The sequence below is a fragment of the Bos mutus genome, chromosome 7 (genome assembly GCF_027580195.1).
Source record: "Bos mutus isolate GX-2022 chromosome 7, NWIPB_WYAK_1.1, whole genome shotgun sequence".
In the NCBI taxonomy this organism is placed as follows: domain Eukaryota; kingdom Metazoa; phylum Chordata; class Mammalia; order Artiodactyla; family Bovidae; genus Bos; species Bos mutus.
The window spans coordinates 44,750,499-44,777,790 of NC_091623.1; the positions used below are offsets into that span (position 1 = coordinate 44,750,499).

The 27,292-nt window shown below is 57.0% G+C and overlaps 1 protein-coding gene across 6 annotated transcripts in view; it reads right to left on the reverse strand.

Annotated features, from left to right (window-relative positions):
• Window positions 1-2,050: 2,050 nt before the first annotated feature.
• The window catches only part of EPS15L1 (epidermal growth factor receptor pathway substrate 15 like 1), a 106,183-nt gene continuing 80,941 nt past the window's right edge, over window positions 2,051-27,292 (reverse strand). For 5 of the 6 annotated variants that reach the window (XM_070373245.1, XM_070373246.1, XM_070373250.1 and 2 more), the window contains 4 exons: window positions 22,897-23,029; window positions 20,567-20,614; window positions 7,772-7,977; window positions 2,051-2,667 (listed from right to left, as the gene is read on the reverse strand). In XM_070373245.1, the coding sequence (XP_070229346.1) occupies window positions 2,521-2,667; window positions 7,772-7,977; window positions 20,567-20,614; window positions 22,897-23,029 (534 nt within the window). In that variant the 3' untranslated portion in view covers window positions 2,051-2,520. The remainder of the gene's footprint in view (window positions 2,668-7,771; window positions 7,978-20,566; window positions 20,615-22,896; window positions 23,030-27,292) is intronic. The other variant, XM_070373247.1, reaches the window with a different exon arrangement.

The following is a 27,292-nucleotide window of genomic DNA, read 5'->3' on the forward strand; positions in this document are numbered from 1 at the left end:
TCTCCACAAGAGAAGCCACCACAATGAGAAGCCCCTGCACCTCAACGAAGAGTAGACCGCACTCGCTGCAACGAGAGAAAGCCCTTGCAGAAAGACCCAGCACAGCCAAAAAATTAAAAACATCCGTCGCCAGGTGATGAAGGTCAACATTAATGGTGATGAATCCGGTTGATGACATGGACTCAATGCGATGTGACAAGAAGGGTGTTTCACCCCAGAGGTCCTCCCCAAACTCGTCACCCCAGACTAACCATGAGAAAAACATGGACACGTCTCAACAGGAGACCACATACAAGACAGCTGACCACTCCTCACAACCGTCGAGGTCGTCAAAATCAAGGCAAGTCTTGAGCAACTATCTCAGGCCAGAGGCACCTAAGGAGACACGACAACCAAATGTCATGTGAAATACTGGGATAGAAGAGGGGCATTCGGGGACAAAACTGACGAGACGTGAATCAGGCGTGTGTGCTCACTCAGTCGTGTCCAACTCTTTGCCACCCCATGGACTGTGGCCCACCAGGCTCCTCTGTCCACGCGATTCTCCAGGCAAGAACACTGGGGTGGGTGGCCATGTCCTCCTCCAGGGGATTTTCCTGACCCAGGGATCGAACCTGCATCTCTTGCATCTCCTTGGATTGACAGGCCGATTCTTTACACTAGTACCACGTAGGAAGCCCCATGAGTCAGGTGTAGACTATAATCGTGTCCCAGTATTGGGTTCCTTTATAACAAACATACCAGCCGGAGGTAAGATGTTAAAAAGAAAGGAAGTCATGAGGGGCTTATGGGAACTCTTCCTCTTCTCTGTGTGATTTTTCTGCACATCTCAAACCGGTCTAAAAAATTAAGTTTCTTAAAGTGAAAAAATAAGCAAAGAGATGCCTCTCTCAGAACGATTCCCTGGTTGGGCTAAAGCATCTCGGGTAGGAAGGGGGTTGTCAACAGCTGCCCAAGCTGAGGACAGAAGGGGACAAGGACTGGAACCCAGAGACCCAGAACACGCTCTCAACAGGAACTTCTCAAGAAAGGACATTTATGGGAATTCCCTGGGGGTCCTGTGGTGAGGACTCCAGACTTTCACTGCTGAGGGTGTGGGTTCAATCCCTTGTTGGGGAACTAAGATCTTGCAAGTTGTGAGGCTTGCAGGAAAAAAACAAGAGGGAGAGAGAGAGAGGGGCTTCTAGGTAGCAGAGGGCTGGGCCTGCGTGTGCCCTGCCATTTCCAGTAAAGGCTGCTTCTGACGTGGAACAGTCTGGGCCTCGTTAGTCTTGGAAGGGTGTCTCGCCCCCTTCCTGCCTGGTTTTAAGGTCAGGGCTTCTCTACTCCATTTCTCTGTGCTCAGGCTGCTCAGTCACAAGTTTGGACCATCTTCACCTGAGAGATGTCTGTCTGGGCCGTCTTGTCTCCCTGGGGATGGAAGAGGCCCAGCAGAAAGCAAATGTGTGACAGTCTCAGCTACACCAGAGGTCGTCCCAACAGTGATGTCCACGCTTCTGGAAGGTTCTAGGGGTTTCTGGGGACTGCATGCTGGTGGAAGTCTCTCCCTGTGTGCTGATTCTGAGTATGGGTTCCTGCTGAGGAGGCCCGCCCCGCCGGCCTTGCTCCTCGTGCAGACTGGACGGGGCTCCAGTGAACTGTATGGTGGGAATCTCATTTCAAATGGCAGCATGGTGACCGAGGGCCGCCTGCCCTGCTTACAGGGCAGTGAGGTCACCGCCCACCGTTCCAGAAGCACTCTGCAACCGGAGGTACAGGGTGACCTCTGAACACTTCCCAAGCTGGCTGTTTTCTGTGGCCTCTGCTCAAACACTCAGAATTTTTTTTTTCTTTTCCCTTCAGCATGCAGGACCTTAGGTCCTCGACTAGGGATTGAACCCATGCTCCCTGCACAGGCAGCGTGGACTGCAAGGAACTCTCTCAAACACTTAGGATTTAACCAGAGATGTTTGACCTGGTTTTCCACGCCTGCCCGAAGCCAGTCTGCCTTTGTGACATCACGCATGGACCTTCATGCAAGGAAAACAACAGGTAAGTGAAAAAAAAAGGATTCTTGTGTTTTTGTATTAAAATATTTTATATTAATCATTCAAACTTAATTTTTATACAATGAATGCATACATCACTGGGGTGTCTGTCTGAGAGGGGAGTCAGGGAGGCGTCAGGTGGGTGTGCCCAGGTGTGAGCAGCGGGGGAGGGTAAGGAGACAGGCGCGTCCTCTGCTCGCCCTGTGCTTTGCCTGCCGGTTCCAGGAGGGAGGCGGGCGTGTCACAGCGAACAGGTGGATCCTCGGCCTCTCCTCAGGCCTTGCTCTGCTAGGGTGAACCATGTCTCCCCTTCCCGGCTGAGGCATCCAGCGCCCGGGGCTCTCTGACCAGCAAGTCCTTGACGTAACAGTGGCTGTGACTTGGGGACCGCCAAGAGCGAGTGTGTGTATACGTAGGGATTTCCACGTCCTCTCCTGCCTCATGCCCGACCCGTGGCCGTCCTGCCTCCGGGCACCTGCGTGCGGGGCCGCACCTAGGCGGCAGGCATGTCGGCCTTGCTGAGCGCGATGGCCAGCTCCAGGTCTTCCTGCTCCTGCCGCCGCAGCCGCGCCAGCCTCTCCTGCTCCGCCTTCTCACTCTCCCGCTTGGCCCATGCCAGCTGCTGCTCCTCATTGCCAAACTGCAAAGGAAAAACGGAGGGTGGGTTACACGGTCCCCGAAATGGTGCCTGCCTGCCAGCTGGCTGGGGCACAGAGGATGTGGAGGTCTCCCCTGGGGGGATCGGTGGGGTGTGGGGAAACGCCAGGCTGGGATGCATTGAGGGGAGGTACCTGATGTGTGGGGGTGAAAACCAGGAAAAGCCAGAAGCCCCCTCTTGGTTGGGGATGCAGAGGGGACGCGCGTGCCCCAGTCCTGACCCCCAGCCTGGAAGGCGGTCACATGCACTGAGATACGCAGGGCTGAGTCTGACCTTAACCGCCACCTCCACCTCGGAGAGAAACCAGACGCCCCATCCCTGCTGGGAGCTGAAGCAGGTGGAGGCCAGGCATCAGATTAGGGACATTGAGAGACTTCTGGGGACCCTCCCCCGGCCTGGAGGAGGCTTCACGGGGGGTGGGGAGGTGAGACGGAGAAGCTCTACTGGGCCTCCTGTCGGGGGACGGCAGAGGCGTCTGGAAGCAGCTGGGAGCGGAGTCAGCTGAATCCCAAGGAGATGGGACGCCGAACCCGTGAGCCTGGGCCTCCATGACAGCCCGTGATGCCTGGGCGAGAGGCGCTGGGGCTGGAGACCTCATGCTCAAATAGATCTCCGAGTCTCCAACGTGTACACGGGCCTTGAGGCCAAACGAGACGACAGGTCCAGAGATGCGGGAGCTCTGCCTCAGCCACGGTCCCAGGGGTTCTGGGAGATGCTAAGAGCCACTTTGTACTTGAACGTTCACAGGAGCCCTTGGCAATCACGCTGTCTTTTGGTCCAGGAGTTTTTCATTCTTGGTGGTGGTGGTGGAGGGGGGCGGGGGTCCTTTTCCAAAAGGTACTTTTTAAAAAAATCTTAAAACAAGGGAAGAAACTGTTTTGATCCCAAGATGGTGGTTTAGTTGCTAAGTCATGTCCGACTCTTTTGACCCCATGGACTGTAGCCCGCCAGGCTCAGAGAGTCCATGGGATTCTCCAGGCAAGAATACTGGAGTGGGCTGCCATTTCCTTCTCCTGAGATAGGTGATTTCAAACCATTCGAGCGATGGACGTCCAGCTCTATGCAAAGGAAAGCAAAGCCGGATGTCACACACTCTTCCCCTGGCGGAGTCCCCGCCCCCGAGGCCCCCAGTCACTGTGCCCTGTCTCCAGGTGAGGTGCCTCCAGCACCGCTGACCCCCAGCGGAGCTGCAGCCTGTTTGGGCCCCTAGCCTGCCTGCGTCGGCATCTCTCCTCTGTGTGGAGAAGTCAGCTGAACCCCAAGGATCTGGGACAGCGAACCCATGTGCACCAGAAAGGAGCTAAGATTTTCCCAAGGACACTCCTGGGACAAGCAAGTGGGGCAATCAGACTGGCGGTTTGTCCATGTTTCATGACCTGACCGCCAGTCTGGGGGTGACGAGGCCAGGCAGTGGGGGCTGGGCAGGGGAGGGCTGGCTTGGGGGAGCCTGGTTTGGAGCCAAAGGAGGGGGAGGAGATGGGACAGCCCAGAAGGCCTCCCTCCACCTGTCTGGGGAGTCAGGCAGGGGCAGGTGAGGGTCAAAAAGAAGAGGAGCCGCCCTCCAGGCACAAAGGTCGAGTCCTAGTTTCTTAAAGAAATGGCCCAGAAAAACACTCAGGGATCAGATGGGTCTCCAGCTTGGACTCCTGAAAGCCAGTCCCCGCCCCTCGTTTTTCCACCACTGGCCACAGATAACTGCCCTCCCCTCCCCCACCTCGTACTCTATGGGGAATTTTCCAACACCTCTTCAGGAGAAAAACAAGGAAAGAACAACAAATGCCGATGGGAATGAGTGGTGGGAGGCGACAGGCAGCTGGGTGGACAGGGGACCTCGCCCTCGCCAGCCCGGAGGAGCAGGCGGGTGGGTGGGGGGGGCCGACGAGAAACAGGCCCGCACCTCAGTGGGGCCTGCTCAGCCCGGGAACCTCCCGCTCCAGGAGTCTGTGAGTTCAAAGCAAACGTGCTGACGGGAATGTTCTAGATGCCTTCGGGGAGGACTCGTCGGAGGCGAGCTTAGGCTCCAGGGTGGAGACTCACAGCGGGCACGCGGGCAGAGGCAGGCTGAAGGCAGGGGCTTCTCTGTAGCTCCCTCCGTGTCTTGAATCAGCGGAGCACCCCCTCCCCGGCCCTGGCGGTGGGCCCACGCCCAGGCCACGCTCTGGTCCTCTGACCTGGATACGTCAGGTGCGTCACGCGACGGCCCGGATCTGGAACACCAGCGTGTGCAGGGGCTGCTCGGCGAATGGCCGGCTCCAGGTTTTACTTCTCTCATGACAGCGAGGGACCGAGGCAACCCGGCAGGTCGGGAGCACTCTGCCCCCTTGAGACACCTCACACACTGGGGCCCGGCAGACTCTGGGTGGTTTGATTTTGGCGGCCTCTCCATGGAAATCTGAGGTTCAGAGCCCTCTGCACGTGAAGTAACAGTATCCTTCCTCCACGGGGATGGACGTGTGCGCCCCGTCTGCTGTCACCACGTGTGGGGACACTTCTCGCCGCTTCCCGTTAGCTCGCTTATCCTGCTGTTGAAAACGCATCCAACTCATCTGACGAGGCAAAGCGCAACTTATCCCATCCGATATTTGCTCTTAATGCACACTTCCGAAAGAAAGCGCTGTTTGGCCCACCTAGAAATACGACTTCCTAATAAAACACATTTGCCTGAGACAAAGAAGGCCCGTTTTAAAAGAAACGCCAGAGAGGTTTCCTGTGAGCTGCTACAAGCACAAGAAACCCATTGATGGAAACTCGGGGTCTGTGAATCAGAGGGTTCCAGAGTGGCAGCGCTGGGGCACCAAGGGGGTGGGGAGCGGACTGGGTACATGCGTGACACTGGCTTCCCTGACGGCCAACGCGGACCAAGCTGCCTCTGCATGGGTTAACAACGTGTCCTGACCACACACTTAGAACGTCTGATCTGAGAGTCACGCTGCCAGGCTGCTGAGCAGTCAAGAGACCACTCTGCGTCTCCCCCGGGGAAGCTGAAACACACACACTCGAGGAACCAACTTTGGCCTTCTTTCAGTTGGCACCTATCTCTCAGGTCCAGTGAACAAACAAAACATCGGGCAATGGACCAAATCCCTGGACACCACGAACATGAAAGACACTGCGAGCCCCCAGAGGTGGAACAGTTCTGTATGGCTGAGGGGACAACACAAATCAGCTAGATGTCCTGCCTTCCCCCACTTCCTGTCCTATCACAAGGGGCTGAACCTCCCAGTCAGCTGATTTTCCCCAGGAAGACTGGGGGGCCCGAAGTGGGAAAGGCGATTTGAAACGTAAGGCAGCAGGGCTGCAGACTGAGTGCAAGTCCATCAGTCGTGTCCAGCTCTTTGCAACCCCATGGACTGTAGCCCGCCAGGCTCCTGTGTCCATGGGATTCTCCAGGCAAGAATACTAGAGTGGGTTGCCATGCCCCCCTCCAGGGGATCTTCCCAACCCAGGGATGAAACCCAGGTCTCCTGTATTGCACCTGAGAACTGGCAGAACCCAATTCCTTGCCTGGAACTAAGGGTGACTCAACCCCATGGGTGTTTTAAAATAGGAAGTTAACAACTGTGCTTGAAATGACCAGAAATGATGAACTAAATGATAACTTGAAATCTTGGGGGGTTAAAAAAAAAAAAAGTGTTCCAAAAACCAGCCATTGGGTGGCAGGAGGGGGACTGTAAGAAATAGAACTGTGCATTTCAGAGAGAGAACAATCATTTCTTCAAACTGCTGTTCAAACCCACTTACCCTTCCCCCCTACCCTAAACACAGTACCCAAGTCACATGTGAATAGCTCAATTTTTTTCCATCAGTGTTTCATTTTTTTTTTTTTCTAACCAAAAAATAAAAGCGGTGCTATTCAAGAAACTGTAGATAAAGCGGGTTTTGTTTCTGGCTTTTATTTAACAATGTCACCGTTTGTATATGTCCAGCGTGCACTAGCTGTCAACAAAACCGGGCCAACTGCAGTTGTAAAATATCTACAGGTTGCCAAGAGCCAGGAACGTGTCAGCATCTTGGGCAATGTCAATAAGCCACAGCCTAGCTGTGCATGAGCTGGATCTGACATGAGTCAGGCATGCCCTGGGCACTGGAACGGCGGTGCTCACTTTAAGATAGACATTCTAGGAGCTGGAGCATCTATAAACAATACATCTCACACCTAACGAGGAAACAAGGTTCTCTGTCAAACCAAGCGAAGAAAGCCTTTTCAAAAAAATATTAGGTGCGCAACGGACAGGGAAACCGTTTCTGGGAAAACAACATCTGAAGCTCTCTGAGAACAAGATCTTTGGGTACTCACGAAGGTGCAGAAAGCACACTAACATGAAAGCCTTTTACAGCCTGGAATCTTTTTTTCAAACTGAGACACGGAGCCAGGCTTTCAAAATCCCCGGGTTAGCTTCTGAAAAGGCATTTCACGCTGCTGAACGGCTTTCTGAGTTTTGGTTTTGTTTTTTTTTTCTTCTTCTCCCTGCACAAGGAAGGGGCTTCAGAGCAGCTGTTCTCGTTTGCATTTCGGTTTTCTCCAAAGCTGATAAAAAGTGTTTTTAAAACAAATCAAACTGCTTTCCCTTGGTGTGATCTGCCTGAATCCTTGCTGCCCTAAACTGGGACCATGAGAACTCTCGCACAGACACTTTTTTAGGACAGCAGCACCCAGATTAACTTTAGCGATCTTGTTTTCGTACTTCAGAAGTGTTTGACGTGGTGGCTTCCCCCCCACCCCCGAAAAAAAAAACTGAACGAACACAAAAGCCTCTGGGCGACAGAACTACTACAGAGAGTCTACCGTGAAACACAAAGAAACGGGCATTCTGGGCCATCCTGCTGGAAGGAAAATGCATCCTCATCACAGAGTATCCAAACCAGTGCTCTTTTTCTTTTATTGAGAAACCGTTTTTTTCTTACAGCAAGAAACAGTACAGAATAAATAACACGGGTGATGGTGTGAGGTTCCGGGAGACTTGGGCCAGAAGGAGCTTTGCCATTTCAAAGAGACAAATAATAATAATAATGATAACCCCAAGGAAGCTGCAAGCGGAGCAGGGGGGAGGAGGGGATGGCACGGAAGGCAGAGAACTCAACTTACAGAGGTGAAGTCTGCAAAGCCCAAAGAGGAGGCTTTAGAAGGTTTAGCTGAAGAGGAGGGAGCAAATGGATCTTTTCCACTAAACGGGTCCCCAAACCCCTTTTTATTTTGGAACGGGTCACTGCTGTCGGCCCCAAGTGGCTGGAATGGATCAGGGGGTTCGGTAAAGTCTGCAGAACCAAGCTGGTTTACGGGTGTACTTTTACCTGGAAAATTTAGGAGAAAAAAAAAAAAGGAGAAAAAAAAAAAGAAGAAGAAATACAAGTTACTGACCAGGGACAGAACAAGAGTCCTGACTGAGGAGCCGGGTGCTAGCTCCCTGGGAAACTCTATCCTTCACTTGGAAAGAGCTGGAATGTGGCTCGTGGGACGGACTCCAGGGGGAATTGGCATGGGTCTCCGCTTTCCTCTTCCTTTATCCCGGAGGCTTAATGATTTTGTGGGAGGTCTCAGAAAACCAATTCAGATGACCCTTCTCTCCCCACCCACCACAGCTAAAATTTACATCATCTTTAGAAAGCTCACATGCAGGCGTGTTTCAAAGTGATTCATTTTAGCAGGGCAACACATTCACGATCACACTGAGTTTTTACAAAGTCATGGTCGAGCAGAAAAAGATGACTGTAAGAGCCCAATTAAAAAAAAAGGGGGGGTGGAGGATTACTTGCAACTAAACAGGAAGGATGGGGAATTAGTTTCATGACGTGATGTAGAGTTAGCCATGTTAGTGGTGAGGGTCTGTATGCAGCTCACCAGACAAACCCACTCGGCCATCCTGGGTTTAAATTCATCCTGGGTTGAAATTCATTTCCGGCTCCTGCGTCTGTCCCTTTGACTCCAAGGGGGCAGGCTTTGGGCTTTTGTGGGCTCTTGCCAAGAGGGTGGCTCTGGGAGACCCAGGTCCCAGCAAGGTAGATCTCCACGAGGACATGGGAGACAGGTGTTTAGAATTGGTGGGAAATGAGGCTGTGAGGCTACGCTTGGGGGGTGTGGCCCAAGGACAAGGGGCTTCTCCCAGTGAGTCCTGCCAACACGTCAGAACCATCCACGAGCAACCAGACCCCTCTCCAGGCCTGCTTGGCAAGGGGGGCCCATGGGATGAGCCTCCAGGATCTGCTGGGTTTGGAGGCCAGGTTCCTGCCTGACGCCATTCATTTGCCCAACAGCTGCCTGGGGTAACTAAGGTACCCTGGGGTGAGACGGTCAATTCGGCAGCTCTGTGTCCAAGCCCAGGCTAGGGCACACTTAACATGATTCTGATCTGTTAACTGAGTTGCCCATGTTCTGCTCTTGCAATTTTAAAACTAATGTGCGAGAAGAAGCCAAAAGCCGAGGGCCACGTTCCATACAGAACCCTGGACATAGGCTGCATGTCCAGAGGCAGGCCCTGACCCTGAGTCACGCCTGACCTGTCTGCAGCGCCTGAGCGCAGGGCACCTGCCTTCCCACCCTGCTGGCCTCTGCCACGCCACCTGCCCACACGTCCACCTCCAGGCCCAGCTCCAAAACCACACTCTCTGACGCTGCTTCCTAAGGCCACATTTCTCAGGGTTCCCAGGGGTCCCTAAGGACTTCTGCCTCTGTCCCCTTGAGTTCTGAGACCCAGACCAGGCCCAGGGCCTCAGGCCCAGCTGGCCTGCTTCTGTCTGGGAAGTGGGCATGAAGGGTCAGGGGTCAGAGTCCATGATTGATGCCCTACTGCGGGCGCAAGCGGGGCTCGGCATATGTGGGGCCTGTGACCACTTGACCTCAGGCCCCTCTGGATACACGAGTCTTTTTACTTGTCACTTGACATAGCAGCTGGGTGGCCCTAAGGTACAAAGGCCACCCCGACTCCATCAGTTTCACTCAGAACCTCGAGTCACCGGAGACGTGGTTCTGCCCCCAGGAGAGCCCACAGAGAAGAGATGGGGGCGGAGCCCACCAGAAGCGGTGGTGAAAATCCCCACGCCCCCTCCCACCTGAGCTGGGACCTCTGGGTGGGCGGGTGATGCCAGCAGTGTGGCTGGGACACAGAGGCCCTGAGCCACCCCCGCCCCCGAGAGCTGCTGTTGGTTTCTGTCTGCGTGTTTAAGGAAACGCTGAGAGTCTTGACTTCCCGAGGCTCGCACAGGGCTCTTGAGACACAGGCCGCTCTGCACCCGGCTCTCCGTCACCTCCGGAGGCTGGATCAAAGGACTATGCCCTTGCCTGTGGCCTCATGGGGCCCCCATGCTGACCTCTGGCCTTCCCAGGTTCTTACTGTCACAAACAGCACAGCCTCACCCACCTGTGTCTATTTATAGAGACGTTCCCTGGTGGCTCAGATGGTAAAGAAACTGCCTACGAGGCAGGGGACCCGGGTTCGATCCCTGGATTGGGAAGATCCCCTGGAGAAGGAAATGGCAACCCACTCCAGTACTCTTGCCTGGAGAATCCCATGGACAGAAGAGCCTGGTGGGCTACAGTCCATGGGGCTGCAAAGAGTTGGACACGACTGAGCGACTCACACTTTCACACACTTTCTGGAGGTGGGGCTGTGAGTCAGGAGGCGTGCCCACTGCAGCCTGACCTTCCGAGTACCTGCCCCAGGCTCTGACAGGAGACACCCTGACCTAGAAGGGCGGGGAGGGGGAAGGCTGCAGACTTGGGGAGGCTCTCTGAGGTTCCCGGTGGCCACAAGTCAGGTCACAATCAACCATGAGGTTCAGTGGGCCAGGCGAACATCTCTCTGCCAAAACCCCTGGGTGGGCCCCACCTGCTGGGGCGGGGACACTTCCCCGGAAGGACGGGCCAAGTCCACTGCCAAGACAGTAGGAATTAGGGCCCCTCTTCCCCAGGGCAACTGGCTTCTTCAAGTGAAGTCCTGGGGGCTGTGCCCACACCCCACCTTCCATACAGGTCGAGACTTCTGGTCCCTCCTCTTCTATCTGTGACAGAGCCGCAGACTTCGGGCTGCTCCCCCTCCAGCACCAAATGCTCCTCCCTGACCTGTCCTCCTAGCTGCTGGCTTTGCTCTCCCTCCCAGACCTCAGCCCCGTGGGCTTCAGACAACAGGGAGACCCGATCTGGGTGCCGGGCTGAAGAGCCACCTCCCCCAAGCCCATCTTCCACAGCAGCCTACTCCCTGGTCCGAGGGATGAGCTGACGGGTGAGCGCGGGCCCCCTGGGCTGGCACCACAGGCAGAGGAGAGCCCCTCTTTGGAGGTGAGCAGGCAGCACAGGCGGGAGGGATCAGGCAAGCCCTGCCCCGCAGCTCATCAACTCCAGGCTGTACAGCCGGGAGCCATGAATGAACGGGAAGCCGGGCAGATCACAGGGGCACCCTGGGCAAGGAGGATGGGCATGAGCCCCGGGAGCCTGGGTCCCCACAGTGGCACCACCACCCGAGGCAAGTGGTCCTCGCCTCTCCTGGGTCCCTGGGAACCAGCCCTGCGACAGCCACTGGGCAGCTCACTCTCTCAGCTTTCAGCCCCGTGGGCCCCTGCACTCAGCGAGGTGGCCTTTTAACTCAGAGTTGCGCCGAACCTGCTGAGCTCTCTCCAGCTCTCTGGGAGCACCCACCCCAGCCTCGGCCATCCTTCCCCAGCTCAGTGCAGTGCCCTGCGCTCACTGCTACAGGCCAGAGCACCCCTCCCCACAGGGGTGCCGCACATTCAGAGGCCGCCCTCCCCACTTCTGGCGCAGACACCGCTGCAGCCCGTCCTGCTCTGTCATTAGGTCACTCGTTGTGTATTTTCTCTCTTGCCCAAGAGAACATGAGCTCCAGAAGGCAGAGCGCTTGGCTGCCCACAGCTGTGTCCCCGCTCCCCAGACAGCTCTGCTGAACACAGCTTTCTAACGTGCAAGCTCCACCGTGACGAACTAAGAAAGCCCGCACAAAACCCTTCCCCACCTTGTCCCCCGACACCCCTCCAGGGGCCCGAGCCATACCTCGCTCCCCAGGACCCCAGCCCAGGGCTTCTCTCCAGACAGTCCCTCTGCCTTAAGTGCCTGGGCCCACCATCTCCCTAGGCCTGTGTTCAGCCCTCCTGGCCCAGCCCTTGGAGACAGTGGGCCGTGGACCCCTGGAAGATGGGGAGGAACATGGCAACCGCCCCCCTCAGCCTCAGCTTCCTTATCCATGAAATGGGGTTGTGATGGGATGAACTGGTCCCCCACCCCCAATTCATTATGCTCAGGTCTTCTCCCCCGGTACCTCAGGATGTGGCTGTCTTGGGACAAGGGATCTTTGCAGAGCTAATTAAGTTAGAATGAGGTCCTCTGAATGGGCCCTAATCCAGGAGGACTGGTGACCTCGGGAGAAAAGAGGAGAGCAGGACACGCACATGCACAGAGGGGAGGCCGCGGGAAGGCACAGGGGTGGACGCCGTCTACAAGCCAACCAGAGCAGCCTCAGGAGAAGCCAACCCGGACTCCACCTCAATCTCAGACTTCCGGCCTCCACAGCTCTGAGACGCTCTGTCTCGGCTGTCTCTGCTGCCCGGTCTGCAGTATGTGGTACGGCGGCCCTAGGATACTCGGGCGGCGTAAAGGAGTGTCCGCTCTCCACGGCCACCAGAGCTGAGGTCAGCCTGTGAGGGGGCTGTCTGCTTTTGTAAATCACGTTTTATCAGTCTGCCAACTCCAGGCTGGCATGGCTCCAATACCCAGAGGGCAGGACAGTTCGGCAGTCCCCCATGAGCTCCACAAGGAGACTGAGAACCCCGCGTGCAGAGCTGCTCAGATGCCCCCCGAGCAGGGTGGTGGGTGGGCATGTGTAGCCCCTGGGCAGGGTGGCCTCCCCTGAACTTCCGGGTTACCTGCGCTGGCCCCCACCTGTTGGGCTTCCTCAAACCCTCCATGCGGCCTCCCCCTGCCGCAGTGCAGCAGCACCACAGCCCAGGCGTGCCCCCCGAGAGAAGAGCCCCCCGCAGCGTACACCCAGATGCAGACCCTGCCTCGCTTTCCAAACCCCAAGGGGTGGCGTCACCAAAGGCTGATTGTGAATAGACAGGATCCTGAGCGAACCCTGTGCCGGGGTCCCCTGGGACACCGGCAGCCTTCCCTAGGCCCCAAGGGACGAGGCCTCACCTGCCAACCAACCCGATGCATGCACCTCTGCTGGGGCGCCCAGGGGTATGCCATCCTGAGGCATGGGCACACTGACCTCAGCTGGCATGGTCCCTGCAGCCTGGCTACCGTGGTTTCCCTCCCACAGGTACCTCCACCAGGCAGACCTCCCCATGCCGTCCAGCACGGCAAACATCTGAGCACGCATAACAGGGTTGGCTGACCCTAGCCAGGCCCTGAGAGTGACCCCAACAGTGCAGATATTCAAATACACCATCACCCACTTCTGTGCCTTGTTTTTTTTTTTATTTTAAGAAGAGCTTCCTCTCTTGGTCTGGGGGATTTTTTTTTTTCAGTCACTTTGGGGGCAGAGGTTGGAGGGTGGGAGGCAGTTAAGAATCCAGCCGGCAAGAATGTCAAGCTGAGGTTTCTAACAGGCATGGAGATGATCAATCGGGGAGATCTTGAAAGGAGGCACTCACACCCAAGAACGAACGGCCCGGGGCCTGGTTTTTGCTTGGTTGCCGAAACCGTTGTTATTTAGAAATCATGACTGTGTTAATATGAAACCAGGGCACATCAACTGCTCCTGTTTTGGAGTGGTGGTGGTGGGGGAAACGGTTTTTTCTCGGTTATCTGTTTTTGTGCTCGGGCATAGAGACTGAGTTATCGGACCTCACACGTGCAAAACTGGTGGCCTCCCGGCTTTGGCCTGACACGACGCTCACGAGCAGAGACGCCTTTTACAAAAGACGCCCTTGCCCTGACTGCCCTTGGTCCACAACACTTCCCACTCTGCGCCCCCGTTTATTTTTAGCAGCTGCACTTTTCATACATTCTGGGGCTGGTTCCTGCTTTTATGTAACCACTTCTGCTAGGTCCTTAATTGTTTTTTTCTGAAGTGGTGCTCATATTAAACGTGACAGGGTAACCCAATCTGCCTCCGTGCCCCTGGGCAGACCTGCCGCCCGTTTTACGCCTTTCTGCGGCTCCAGGCACTGAGAGTAAAGGAAAGAGGCTTGTCTGGGGCGTGTTTCAGAGAAGAGAGCACAAATCTTTTTTTTTTTTTTGCCTTAAATTTTGGTATACAACTAATAACCAGGATGACACCTGGCCTGTCATTCCTAGACATCTGCCCAGGGCAGGGAGGCCTGAGTGGACAGGAGGATGTGACTGTAGACAATCAGATAAAGACCCTCCCCCAGCTCGGGGCTGGAAGCTGCCGAGCCCCCTGGTGACTCCCTGGCACTTAGAGGAGGCTTCATTACCAGGGTGGGGAACCAAGGTTGAAGACAGGACAGAACACGGCTGATTTGAAACCGCAGCAGTTTCAGCAGCTACCCTAGCGGTGCACCGAAACCGCACTCAGGACGGCCTTGAGCAAAAACAATATGAACCTGATGGTTTACCACGGTGTGTGCTGTTAAAAAAACCCTGCTGGCCGGCCCCACCCTGGGAGCAGTATCTTTAATTCTCCTGCTTCTGAACTTTCCGAGACCAAGAGGGCCCCCAGCACCCAGGATCGGGGACTGGCAGGCCGGGGGCGCTGGAGGGCGTGAAGCCCTGAGCCGACCTCCCCCTCCTGGCTTCTCCGGGAAGGTCTCAGCCCGGAGAGTCGGCAGGGAGGGGAGAAAACGGTGGAATACAATCCCCTCCACGACTCACAAACGTGAACACTGAAGGAAGGCAGGCTCTTCTGCTTGCAAATTTTTACCTCGAAGGAGAGTTTAACACGTTTGGGTGACTTGCGGGAGGGTCTCAATAAATCAGATGAACAGAACATAATCAAAAGCAGACGTGAGCCAGAGTGTGTGTTTCATCCCGACCAGATAGTGGCTGGGCTCTGTTTATAAGGTTCAGGGCTGCAGTTGGAAAGTGCAGCTCTGTAGATGAGAGATAAATACAAAAACAACCAAACACAAAAATAAAAAACAAAGGTCTGTGGTCAAGACAGCTGCCCCACCTGAGCTATTACTCTCCACAACACAGGACGTTCCCAAGCTGCCATTTGTGGCAACACGGGACCCACACAACTGCCTCTAGTCCCACACAACACGGGACCCACACAACTGTCACTCGTCCCACACAACACGGGACCCACAACTGTCACTCGTCCCACACAACACGGGACCCACAACTGTCACTCGTCCCACACAACACGGGACCCACAACTGTCACTCGTCCCACACAACACGGGACCCACAACTGTCACTCGTCCCACACAACACGGGACCCACAACTGTCACTCGTCCCACACAACACGGGACCCACAACTGTCACTCGTCCCACACAACACGGGACACACACCACAGTCACTCGTCCCACACAACACAGGACACCCACACAACTGCCTCTCGTCCTACACAACATGGCGCACCCACAACTGTCACTCGTCCCACACAACACGGGACCCACACAACTGCCTCTCATCCCACACAACACGGGACCCACGCAACTGCCTCTCGTCCTACACAACACGGGACCCACACAACTGTCACTCGTCCCACACAACACGGGACCCACAACTGTCACTCGTCCCACACAACACAGGACCCACAACTGTCACTCGTCCCACACAACACAGGACCCACAACTGTCACTCGTCCCACACAACACAGGACACCCACACAACTGCCTCTCGTCCTACACAATACGGCGCACCCACACAACCACCAGACTTCTGAAAGTCGTACTACGGGAGAGCTATGGCTGTGGAGGTGCCCTCCTTGTCACCTTGGCTGCTCCCTTCCTGCCCCCTGAACCCAGCGAAGAAGCTGAACTGGGGGAAGAGAAAAAGCAGGCTGTCCAGAGCTTCACCTTTCACACCCATCATCACTCGGAAACTTTTTATTTGCTGAAAAAGATCGCTTTTCAGCAACGCACAAGAGAAACACCCGGCCCCCTCTGGTGGGACGAGGTGACCTAACTTCTTGGGCCACGACCCACAGGGCCACGCAAGCGGTGTGCCAGCCAGGAGCCCTGCAGACTCCAGCCCACTCACTCTGGCTCAAGCACACGCAAGGAGAAGGCAAACCCCACAGATCAAAGCCGTGCCAAGCAGCAGAGCCCCAGCAAGATAAAATCTGAGGTCCCCACCATCACAACATTGAGATTTTCCACTAAAAATATTTACTGAATTTTAAGACAAATTTGCTGAATGCATTGAAGGGAGCAGGATGAGGTTTGGTTCTGAACTGTTGAGAAAAGCTGAACAAATATTTACTATCATCCACCAGGCACCCCCACACCTGATGAGCTTGTCTCACCCTCTGCAAGGTGCCAGGGGTGGTCAGAGGTAGCGAGCCCAAGGGGAGTGGGGTCACTGCCCGGTCAGAGGGAGAAGGCGAGAAGGGGAAAGTGTCGCCACACTTCTGGGGTCCTCAAAGGACAGATTCCCTTAGGACTGAAAAACACTTTTTAAGAGGTTTCCACAGAGGACTCCAAAGACATTCGTAAGAAACCTGGCGGGGGCTGTTTTGGTTCTGTGGCAAACACGGGGAGGGGGTACGTGACTTATCAATGAGTTTACAAACCATAAATCAGCCTTCACAACAAAAATAATACAACCTGGCAGGTCTCACAATTTGTTTTTTTTTTAAATTATATTTGTTTTTTGATTTGCGCCTGCAACACTCTGCTGAGTCAGCCGTGTGCTGGCCTTACACGTCCCCTTGAGGGGCCTTTTGGGGTGCCTTGGGGGGATAGGGAGATGCTAGCTACAGCCAGGTGGGGGGAGCCCTGGGGCCGCAGTGGCCCAGCCTTGGTTCCTCCCTACAGAGCGGCGCCCGTGCAGCCAGGACACCACCTCGGCACGGGCAGGGAGGCGCCGTGCCCACATTTAACAAAGTCCCCAGGGTGCCGTGCGGCGGGTCTGGAGAGGTGAGAAAGCACTCGTGTGCGCTGGAGTCAGGGGCGGGGGGCAGAGCCCACCGGGAGCCCTCCCAGCGTGGGGGCAGTGAGAAAGGAGAGAGAGCCTGGAGCGGGGGGCCCGCCCGCCCCCGCACTCCTGAGGGCTGGTTCCCAGCACCCACTCACACACACACGTGCTGCTTCTCAGCTGACAGTGGAGGCAGGAGCGGGGTTGACTCAGTGCTTTGAATGCGAGGAGTGAAGAGCTGGGGGTTAACATTCACCCCATCAGAAAAGCCAGCACCTCGTGGAGAACGTCTCCCTGGGTCCCCCCCACCTTGCTGTAGGTAGAACCAAGGGGCTGGGGGAGGTACACAGGGCCTCTGCCGTGGGCGAGGGGGGTGCCAGGGCCAGGGTGGTAGCTGCTGTCTGTTCACACCTATACACAGACGCCAGACTGGGGAGTCCAGGCTCTTGCACCCCACCTCAAGGCCTTGCTATAAAGCCCCCCAGACCCCAGCAGGCTGAGCCCCGACTCCTCTGCTCCAGGCCCCCCAGGTCTGGGCACTTTCACCCCGCTATACAACAGGTGACAAGCGTGTCACTGAACTCCCACTCAATCCACCACGCGACTCTGGGTGCAGGAGGGCGGGCGTGGGCTAAGGCAGGCAAACGCTTCTATTTTCAAACTCGGCCGACTTTGCAAAACAGAAATTCACCCCAGAGAACAATTCGTCTCCAGGCGTTTCACACCTTAAGAAGCTGAGAGGAAAGTGACTTTCTTTCCTTGGCCAGGAGCCGGCTCATGAGCACTGTGGTCAGGGGTCCTGCCCAGTCCCAGCATGGACGCTCCTGATAGGCGGCGGGGGCGGTGGGCAGCCCACGGGAAAAGGAGGGCTCCACCAGGCTGGGTGCCTGAGGTTCCCTGGAGCTCCCCGACCCTGGAGCACCCCAACCCTGGCTGGCCGGCAACTGTCGCATTTTTCCACATTCGAGCTGGCAATGAACTGCATTTGTCCTGTTCTAGAACTATCACATGTACCCACTGAATTATCTCTCTGAAATCATCGTGGGAACGGAATTCAAGTAGTTAACTTCAAGGCCGAGGTGCTAACCGCTACGGCTCAACTGGAGAAGCCATTTTCAGAGTGGATCCTGCGCGATAAACAAGGGGTTGGGATCCACAGGGGCACTGCTTAACCGCCCTGGTTTCACGCCACGCTGCCTGGCCTCTCAGAGCCGGGCACACACCCCGGCTGGCGCCACGGAGGGGCCTGAGGCTTCCTCTGCAGCTGGCTCCCGGGTGGCAGCTCCCGGGACGGCCAAGCTGACCACCGGGCGGATGGGCTGGCCCCGGGGGCGGGCAGACACCAGAAAGGCGCCAGAAGAAAGATGCCACCTTCTGTGACCCTGTTCTGTTACCGCGTGGGGTCAGTCACAGATGTGGGAGGGGACTCGGGTTCCAGGGGAGAAATGATGATTTATTTATTTTTTCAGAATCACTTGAATCAAACAGGACCCTAGTTATTAAATAGTATCCCGTTGTCTGGTATGGGTTGGAAGGATACTGAGAAGGGGGAGGGGGCAGAAAGACACCACCAGAGTGTGCGTGGCTTTATTCTGCAGGTGAAAAGGTCATTAGCTGTAATAATAATTAAACTGGGGAGAGGTTAAAGGTGACTGGCTGGTTAGCGGTGAAGGCACGCTAGCTGGTGTCACCCAGGCGCTGCAGGAACCGCAATGTGGGGCTGCGCTTACAGGAAGTGGCAAGGGTGGGGCCCAGGGCACAGGATCCCGCTATCTGTCGCCGCAGGCGCGAGGGCCCAATCACTGACACCCACACAGCCATTTCCTGCACTTGAAAAAAAAATCTGTTTCTCCCTTTGCAAATCAACAACTTTTACCTAGAAACTCTTCGGCGGTGAGTTCTGACTGATCTCGATCTCTGGTCCGTTGCAGAGAGCACACGGCTGTTTACCTGGGGGAGGTGTACCAGCGCTAATTCTAACTGACAGGTTTCGGCGGCTGCCAGAGTGATCTGTTTTGCATCTGCCTAGAAGAAACCAAGTCTCTACCCAAACAGACACCTGCTTGTTACTGCATACCTTGATAGACCTTTCTAGAAAACACCTCTGGGCTCAGAGAACTCAGTGCCAACTCCAGAGCGCCATGCACTGCCCCAGAGGGTGATTCTCAAAGGTTCTCGAGCAAAGCTTTCTGGCCTGGGTCAGAGCAGATGGCCGGCCTGAGGGCTGCTCCAGTCACGCGCCTCGGATGCCAGAACTCTTTCCCAGAGAACCCTGGTGAGGCTCCCGGCTGGTGGGATCCCCATCGTGACTCCACAGGCTGACGCTGTGTGTTGATCTCATGTCAGCTAATCTTTCATCAAACTTAAAGATGCAACCAAAACTCAGCTCCCACAGGCTGTGAACACTGCAGCCTCTGGGGCATAAGGCTGGCATCCCCAAAGCCAGGAGTTAACTCAGACCCAAACATCCACCTGGTCCCACACGAGTGACGACAGCTGAGCTTTGCCAGAGAGGACCCTGGAGCCCTCTTTGAAGTTCAACTACCCACGCTATTTTTTTTCGGCTGCAAAGATTTCTGCTGAACTGCCAACTCATGGGGGAAAAGGATCCCTTGAGAACTCCCTGTACGCATATGACAGCCTCAGGCCCAGCCTCTGTCTTTCCCCGGGGAAGGAGGGCCCTGAGTCCTGGTCCCTGTACCCCAGGGCCGGGTTGGTGGGTACACACCACACTCGTCACGACGCTCATCAGCTGTGCAAGGCACTTACCAGAGAGGCCACACGCTAGGCCACAGGTGCGCCCGAGTTCAGGTGGGGAAACAGGCTCGGCAAGGTTAAGACACTTGCCCAGAGCCCCTCCGGGAAACGGAAGCAGCCAGAACGTGCAACCAGTCTGATCAAGCATCCTCCTGGGATGCTAGCAGGACAGGGGACCCAGATGCCCGAGGGAGGCAGCATCAGACTCGCCTCTCCTGGCCTCACACGTCGGAGCTGACTCCAGACACAAAGACCTAGTGGGGTTCCAGAAGCTCTGGGTCCCCTCCAGGTGAGCCTCGAGTGGGCATGTGCTCAATCAGACCCATTTCCCATACAGAGTGGTGAAGGTGAGCCTGCTCCTTCCTCGTGGTTTCTGGAGTGTGGGTATGAAGCTGTGTATGTAAGAAAAGCCACAGTCACCCGGCTGGCTGGACTGTCTGCTCACCTACCTCCATGAAGGAAGGGGTCATGGCTCCGCCGCCAAGGCCACCCGGCCTCGGGAGCAGGGGACCCGCCTCAGCCCCTCCCTGCTCGCCCTCCCCAGACCAACACCCCCACACGTCCGGTGGCCCTTGACCGTGACAACACGGCACGTTCACGCGCTGGCCACGTGGCCCCTCCAAGCACGAAAGGGCTGGATCAGCAAGAAGCCCTCACTCGCCAACTGCTGGACTCTGATTCCTCACAAAGACAACCACCACCACCCGTGGACATCCCCTTGGCTGCTTCCCATCGCAGGAGCCAAGAGAGCGAGAGCTGAGCCCGAAGCTTCCGTAACAAACATTCCAAGCGGGATTTTCTGACTCTCATCTGCTGACCTGTCTTGCTAATAAGCAGACACGGCCAGGTGGCTCCAATTGAAGAGGCCTTGCTCCCTGTGACGTAGACAGGGGAGAGAGGCCGTGCACACGGCTGGGCTCCAATCCCCCAATCGGGGAAGTAGCCTGGAGAGGACAAGTGCATGCCCGCCACCAACATCCACCCTGCTCAATGACGCCTGCTGGGTCGGGCGGCCCTCGCGGGGCATCGACGCAGCCGGCAGTCTCCAGTTGTTACAGGTTAGTGTGGAATCACAGCAGAAGCACCGCTGGAAGTGCTCTCACAGCACCCGCCACACAGCGTGTACCTACCACCCAGCAACGTGTACAGCGCGGGGGTTTCCTGTTCAGCCACTGCTTCTAGGTAAGAGAATCAGACGAAAGATGTTTAGGCCTCATGCGGGCACAGTGTGGCCGCTCACAGGTGCAGCACTGCACACAGGCTGGCTGCTGTCCAGAGCACCCAAAGCTCGTGGCATGGTTCTCAATACAGCTTGGGGGCGTGGGGGAGCGGGAGGCCTGGGAGGGGGTGGGGGTCACCAGGTGTAGGGCTGGCCCTGCTGCCCACCCTTGCTGCGTGACCTCGGGCGCCCACGTGAACCTCTCCCTTCCCTCTCCAGGTCTGATAAGACAGCATCATGGTGCCTGTCCAGTCTTGCGGGTCTTGCCAGAATCTGGTGGGCTTATAGTCGTGACCTTGCACCCTGAGGGTCATGATGTGAAGAGGATACTTGGGGCACCTGGCCAGCTGTGGCTCAGCAAGGGTGCAGCAGGCCAAAGCCACGACGAGCAGAGGCGGCCTGAGACCCCCGGGTTACACGCCCAGACTTCCCCCGACACGGATAGGGCTCTGAAAAGCCTGAGCCCTGGAGCCAGCCCCCAGGAGCTGAGCTGCGGCTCCAGCGGGCTCTGCTTTCCAAGTCCACGGCACACTGAGAGCAGAAGCCGCGGTGGGTGGGGAGACTCACTGAGGGAGACACAAGGGGAGGTGCCAGCCGAGGGCGACTTCAAAGGCACCCCCGCGCTGGTTCAGGGAAGGGGAGGAGGCTGAGATGAATGTTTCCAAGAAACCCTGAGAACGAAGCTCGGCGCCTGCCGCAGCCAGCGAGGGGAGCAGCTCCTCCACGAGGCCCAACAGATGCTGAGCTGCCGGGTGTGTGTGTGCATGTGTGCACAGGCGCGTGCAGGCACTGTGTGAGAGCGTGTGCGTGCACAGGTTTGCTATGGCTCCCGTCTTTCTGATAGAGAAGGCCCAACACCACTGCGTCAGGAGACCAGCCAGTGTCCCTCGAGGGTCACAGCCTCTAAGGTGTAAGCGGCCTCTCGCAGACGCAGGGAATTCCTTCACAGTTCTTGCTTCCCCCTCAACTCCCCACCCCGTTTCAGGGTGAATGCCTTTGAAGCATGGTTTATAGAAAATCTGTCATAAATTCACCCCACCCACTGGGCGTGCTTTCTCTCGTGTCCCATCCACAAGGAGGCCAAACTGGGCACTGCGGGCGGAGGGCCTGTCCTCCTGAGACAAGGCCCTGCCAGCAGGCGACAGGAGTGGGGAGGGTGCGTTTTTAAACGGCTTCCCCTCTGTGAGGTTCTAGTGACGGGTGTAGGAAGGCTGGCCATCCTTGAACTCATGACCCCCTGTACCTAGTGACCTCAGGGTGCGGGCGGAGGCCCTGGGGGCTGACTGCAGGGGCAGGGTGCACTCAGGTGGGAAGGAGAGAGTCACCTTCCAACAGAAAGGACCAGGAGAGGAGGCCATGAGAAGAAGGCACGACCGCAGGAAGGCGCGGTTCTTCTATGAGCTACAGTCTAGGGACAGCACAGGGGATTCTGCTGGGGGACCAGAGCAGACCACAAAGGGGGAACAGACTAACGATTGGGAAACTGCAGTGAATCCTTCTGCCACTGGGAGCAACAGCTTCCTGCTTTTAAGTCTGATAACCTGGCCTGTTGAACCATCGCCATCACCCAAGACAGGTACCCTGCATGAGCTAACCATCCTTGGCACCCTCAGAGGGCTCAATGCTGCGAGAAGCCAGCAACATCCCATAACCAGGAGAAGGAAGGGCTGCAGGAAGCCCCCTGTTCAGAGCTATCTGCCTAGATGCTGGGGCAGGAGCAGAGGGCAAGGGAGCCCCAAGCCATGTGGCTCCTCTCACGTTAAACATGACCAAGGAAGAGCCCCACCCCTCCCCAAGTCCTGAACCAATGTGGAGGCACAGGATGGATGAAGTGGCTTCAGCCACTGCTTCCGCCGCCCCCAGCCCTGGGCCCCCCCTGAGCCAACCTGGGAAAGAGCTCGGTAGGGGTGGGGAGGTCGGAGGGGCCACAACTACATGCTGAGCCAGGGGCCATGCAGCAGCTCTGCCAACCGCCAGGAGGGTTCTTAGCCCCCGGCCTCTGAAGACCACTCTGTAGCCCCACACAGAGCCCAGAGCCCAGGGGCCCACAGGACGAGGCGAGGATAGAAGGGACCGGAGGCGCTTCCAGGCACATGGGGTGCGCAGAGCCATGTGACGGGCAGAGGGGAGCCCCTCTGGCTCCGAACACGGACCCTCTGGGCTGGTGAGCGGAGGGGCCCGCCATCCCCCGCCGCCCAGCGACGGTGGGCAGGAAGCTTCAAGAGAAGGAAGCGTACTGACCGCTCGGCGGTTTAGGCCGCGGAGGAGCAGGTTTCTTCGGAGGCACAGCGGGAGTGTCCTGTTTACTTTTAAAGGGGTCATCTGAGAATCCTGCCCCTCCAAAGGAGGAGGTGAAAGGCCCAGAAGTTGGGGGCTGCAAGAGAGGACACGAAAAGAGAGGCAGAAACAATCATTAACATGGAGGCAGGGACGCCCACTGAGCCCTCCGCGCTGTGCGGCACGGCCCCCGCTCGGCCCGAGGGCTGCTCGCCAGCCCCCTGCTTTCCTCCACCCTCGACAGACGGCGTCCTCTGGCCCACAAGGGGGCAGCTGGCAGACACAAGGAGCAAGCGGGAATACCCACCGCCTTGATGGGCTAATGTCATGCGGCGGGGCGTGGGGGTGGGGAGCTGTTCCCTGCCACCCGCCTAGGGGTATCGGGGCTTCCTGCTCACACTTCAGAGACGTGTCCCACCCCTCTCCCTTCGGTCAGCGTCAGGCACTCAGTCAGAGTGGCACCAGACCCTCTCTGTGCCGCTGAGCTGCCCCCCCAGGGACTCAAGCTGGAGCCCACCCCACCCACACTGGCACAGCCACTGCCACCTCTGATGGGCTCTTGTCGCCTCTGGCCTGGACCCTCCACGGGCTTCCTCCAGCCCTAGTCTCACCCACGCCCCGCTCCCCCCAGATATCTACCATCTCACACCCAAATCGGACCACATCACACCAGCCACAGAGAGATGCCTGGAGGGATGGGTGGGCAGGAAGGCAGGAGGGAAGGTAAACACAGCAGGTGGGCAGGGAGGCAGGAAGATGGGCAGGCAGGAGCGCGGCCAGGCCCTGAAGCTTAAAGGCAACTCCCAGTACTCCTCAAGGCACACTGGGCCTTCCTCATAGCCCCCCCAACCCCTCACTGCGCAATGCTTTGGCCTCACCCCTGCAGTGGGCCCTCTCTTGGCAATTCTCTGATGCCTGGAGCCCCGGGTGCCCCATCCCTAGGCCTCCATACATACAGGGTCCCTGATTCGGGGCGCTCAGCCCTTCCCATCCACCGAGCCCGTGCTCCTTCTCAGAGACGGGCTGGAGCTCACTGCCACCCCCAGACCCCTCCCTGCCACACCTTCCTGGACCGGCTCAGATGTCCTAGGGGGGAGCTGACAGGACACAGCTTATCACGCCAGGGTCAGGCAGCCAGGACCCTCCTGTCTTAATTGAGTGGCCTGAAAGGCAAGAGGCACCGATAGGGCGCACACCTGCCCGTGGCGGGCAAGGACTCGTCTATATGGGCTCCCTCTCCTGAAGCCCCAGCACGGCGCTGGGCACGACAAACCTCCACTGACGGACAGATGAGCGCAGAGGACCAGTGGCGCCCGGAAGGGAGATCGCTCTCTCTATGGGTGGGGGATCGTGTTCACTCACACAGAAAAGAACTAGGGAAAAGTAGAGAGGAGACTCAGAGCTGTTGGACACAAAGGGAAGTAGTGGACACTGGAGTGAAAGCGCTGATATGATCCTCAAAAGAGCAAAGGAAAGGAGACGCACGGTGGGCACGCAGCGGCGCGAGGAGGGGCGCTTGCAATGCTCTCCCCAGTGCGGGGGGAGGGGCTGGCCGAGGGACAGGAGAGCCCACTTTGGGGACTTCCCTAGGCACCTGGTTCCCACACGTGGATGGAGCAGTGGGGAGAAGGGCGGGCATCAGTCACAGGGTCGTGGTCACGGGGACACAGATGCGGCCACCCCTGTCCCTCGTACCTAGTCCCAGATACTCGTTTCAGGTGGGAGAGAGGCGGCTGGTCCACAGAGATAAGGAGGGGGCCTGGAGAGGGCGGCGGCACCCTCAGCCAGGACCGCTGGGAACCCCAGTTCCTCCCCCAGAACCTCAGAAGGCCCAAGGGTAGGAGACGTCCACTCTGTGCTGGTCTCACCACATCATCCCACCGGCCTGGGGACAGAGTCCTCTGGCCACCCCTTCCATCTCACAGGCAGGGAAGCTAAGGAACTGGGAGGAGACACGGCCTGCTGACAGCACAGCACCTCAGGGTGGGACCTGGAGGCCCCGGTCCCGGCTCCGTGCCTCTGTTTCCTCTTCTGTGAAATGACCATCATGACTGGCCTGCGCTCGCAGGGCTGGGCGAGAAGTTGAAAGGGAGTGCATAAGCGGCTCCACCCGGCACCCGAACCACATCAGCAGAGACAGCGCAAGCAGAATCATGCCGAGGATGTGGATGTGACTAGGATTCCCCTGGATGCCCGCAAGAATCTGCAAATGCCTGCTGGCCACCGACACTGTGTTTCTGCTGTTTCCTGTCATCCACAGAGCCCTTCCCAGACTGAGCGAGCCGGAGAGCCAAGGTGCAGCGTGGACCTGCAGCTCAGCTCTGAAGTGAATGGGTTAGGGTCTGCTGTTTGGGAAAGAAGATGGAGCAGCCGCTGAGGAGATGAGAGCGCGCGCTGCTTCTGCTTTTGCTGTTCCCAGGACACGCCCCGGGTTGACAGCTCTCTCCACGCTTGCCACAACCTGAGACGAGCAGGCAAGAACCAAAATCAATTTCTTGGCAAACAGGGGGCGTGACCAGCTCCCAAGGCCCCTGCGTGGACCCGTTCTTGTCCTGGGAGCTGGGTGTGCGCCAGCTCTGGGGAAGGGGTGCAGAGGGACACCTGGGAGCCTCTGGGTGCAGAGCCCCCGCCCCTAGAGCTGCATGGCGCATGGTGAGGCCCTTGTCCACCCGGCCTGTGCACCGCACCCGAGCGCGAGCTGCACTGAGCCTCCCGGCTGGCTGGGCACACCGTGGGCCAAGCTGACCCTCCGCACACCGCCCCCCCATCTGTCTAAACCCACCGCGTGGCTGGTGGACCCGCTCCAAGGAGAAAGAGTTCGCCCACAGCAGGGAGTTTTATCACTTCTGACACCAAAAAGCCTGCGTCATTTCCGAATCCTGACTTTCATGACTTGAAGTTTCCCAAGAAGCCTCCTCTGGGACCTGACTGGTTCCTACTCAGGCTGCAGCTTCAGGGAAAGTTGCTATTTTTAGAAGGGTTTCAGTAAAGCCGGTAGGGGCTCTCTGGCTGGGCTATAGTGAAGTGTGCTCCAAAAACAGAGAAAAAAAAAGGAAAACGCACAGACAAAAAAGCTACTATACAAGACGCAGCTCTAAAAGGTTTACAGTTTAAAAAACTGACTTAAAACAAATGACTCTCAACTTAAAAAAAAAAGCCCTAAATAGAAATGCATGCTTGAAAAACAACTGAAAATGGGCTGACAAAGGGCAGTCAAGTATTTCATAGCTGGCTTTTTAAAAAAAAAATCCTAGGGTGGGAGGGGTGAAATAATTAAGTTGGAGTCTTGTTTTTATTCTCAGATGCTTTCTGAGATCTATTTTGGGGAAAGTGTTCTTAACGCAAGGTAATACTGCCTAGAAAAACCGCCTCAGGTACGAGGGGACCTCAACTAAGGGTACAGGCCCAGAGCAACTCCCAGAGGAGGCCAGGGGATCGGACTGTTGGCTGGCACTCTCTCCTCCAGCACTGCCGGGCAGCGGGGGCACACTCCAGCTTTGGGTGAAGTTAAGGAAGGGCGCCAGCCCGCACGGCCTCCCCACCCCACTCAGGTGGAGAAGAGACAGCGATGTTCAAAACACACACACACACACACACACACACACACCCCAAGCACTTAAAAAAAACACCTTCTTGCCACTTTACTTTCATTTCCTTCGGCATTTTATTTATACACACAATGTTGTTCTTGAAAAACAGAAAGGGAACCAAAAGGGAAAAACAGAGACCTATGAGGTTAGGGCGCTGAACTGAGCTGGGCAAGCGGCATGAGATCAGGAGCTGATGGGATCGTGGAAACAAAACAACGGAGAACTGGACAAACTTTCCACGGCCCCAGCCAGCCCTGTCCCGCCCAGTGCCACCAACAGGAAGGGGCGCTGGCTCTGAAGTCACAAGTGCACGTGTGTGTGGCCTGATCCGGGACACGAGATCAAGGAGAGGGAAAGTGGAATAAAAGAGGGAAAACGCAACTGTAGGTTAGAACGGGCGCCAAGAGGGAAGGGCCAGGCTCTGAAGTGCCTGGCTCGGGGTCGCCTCTGCAGCTAGCAGAGACGCAGGTGGGTGCTGCCTGGAGGCGGCGGCTCGGGTCCCGCCAGGCGGCCACTCCACACAGCCTCCAACGCTCCCTGATACAGAGGGTTGGCTCACGCCTCGTCCTTGTCCCCTGGTCCCAGCTCGGGGGCACTGCTCGCCCTCATTCCCCTGCCTCTGGGGGAGAGGGCCCACTCGTGCTGGGTTGAGATCACAGCGTGAGCCCCTTCCCTGGAGACTGCCGCCCCCACGTGGCAGAGGTTTCTTCATTTCAGGGGATAGTTTCCCGCCCGCTAAGCAGGGACATAAGCCAAGGACACACAGCTCC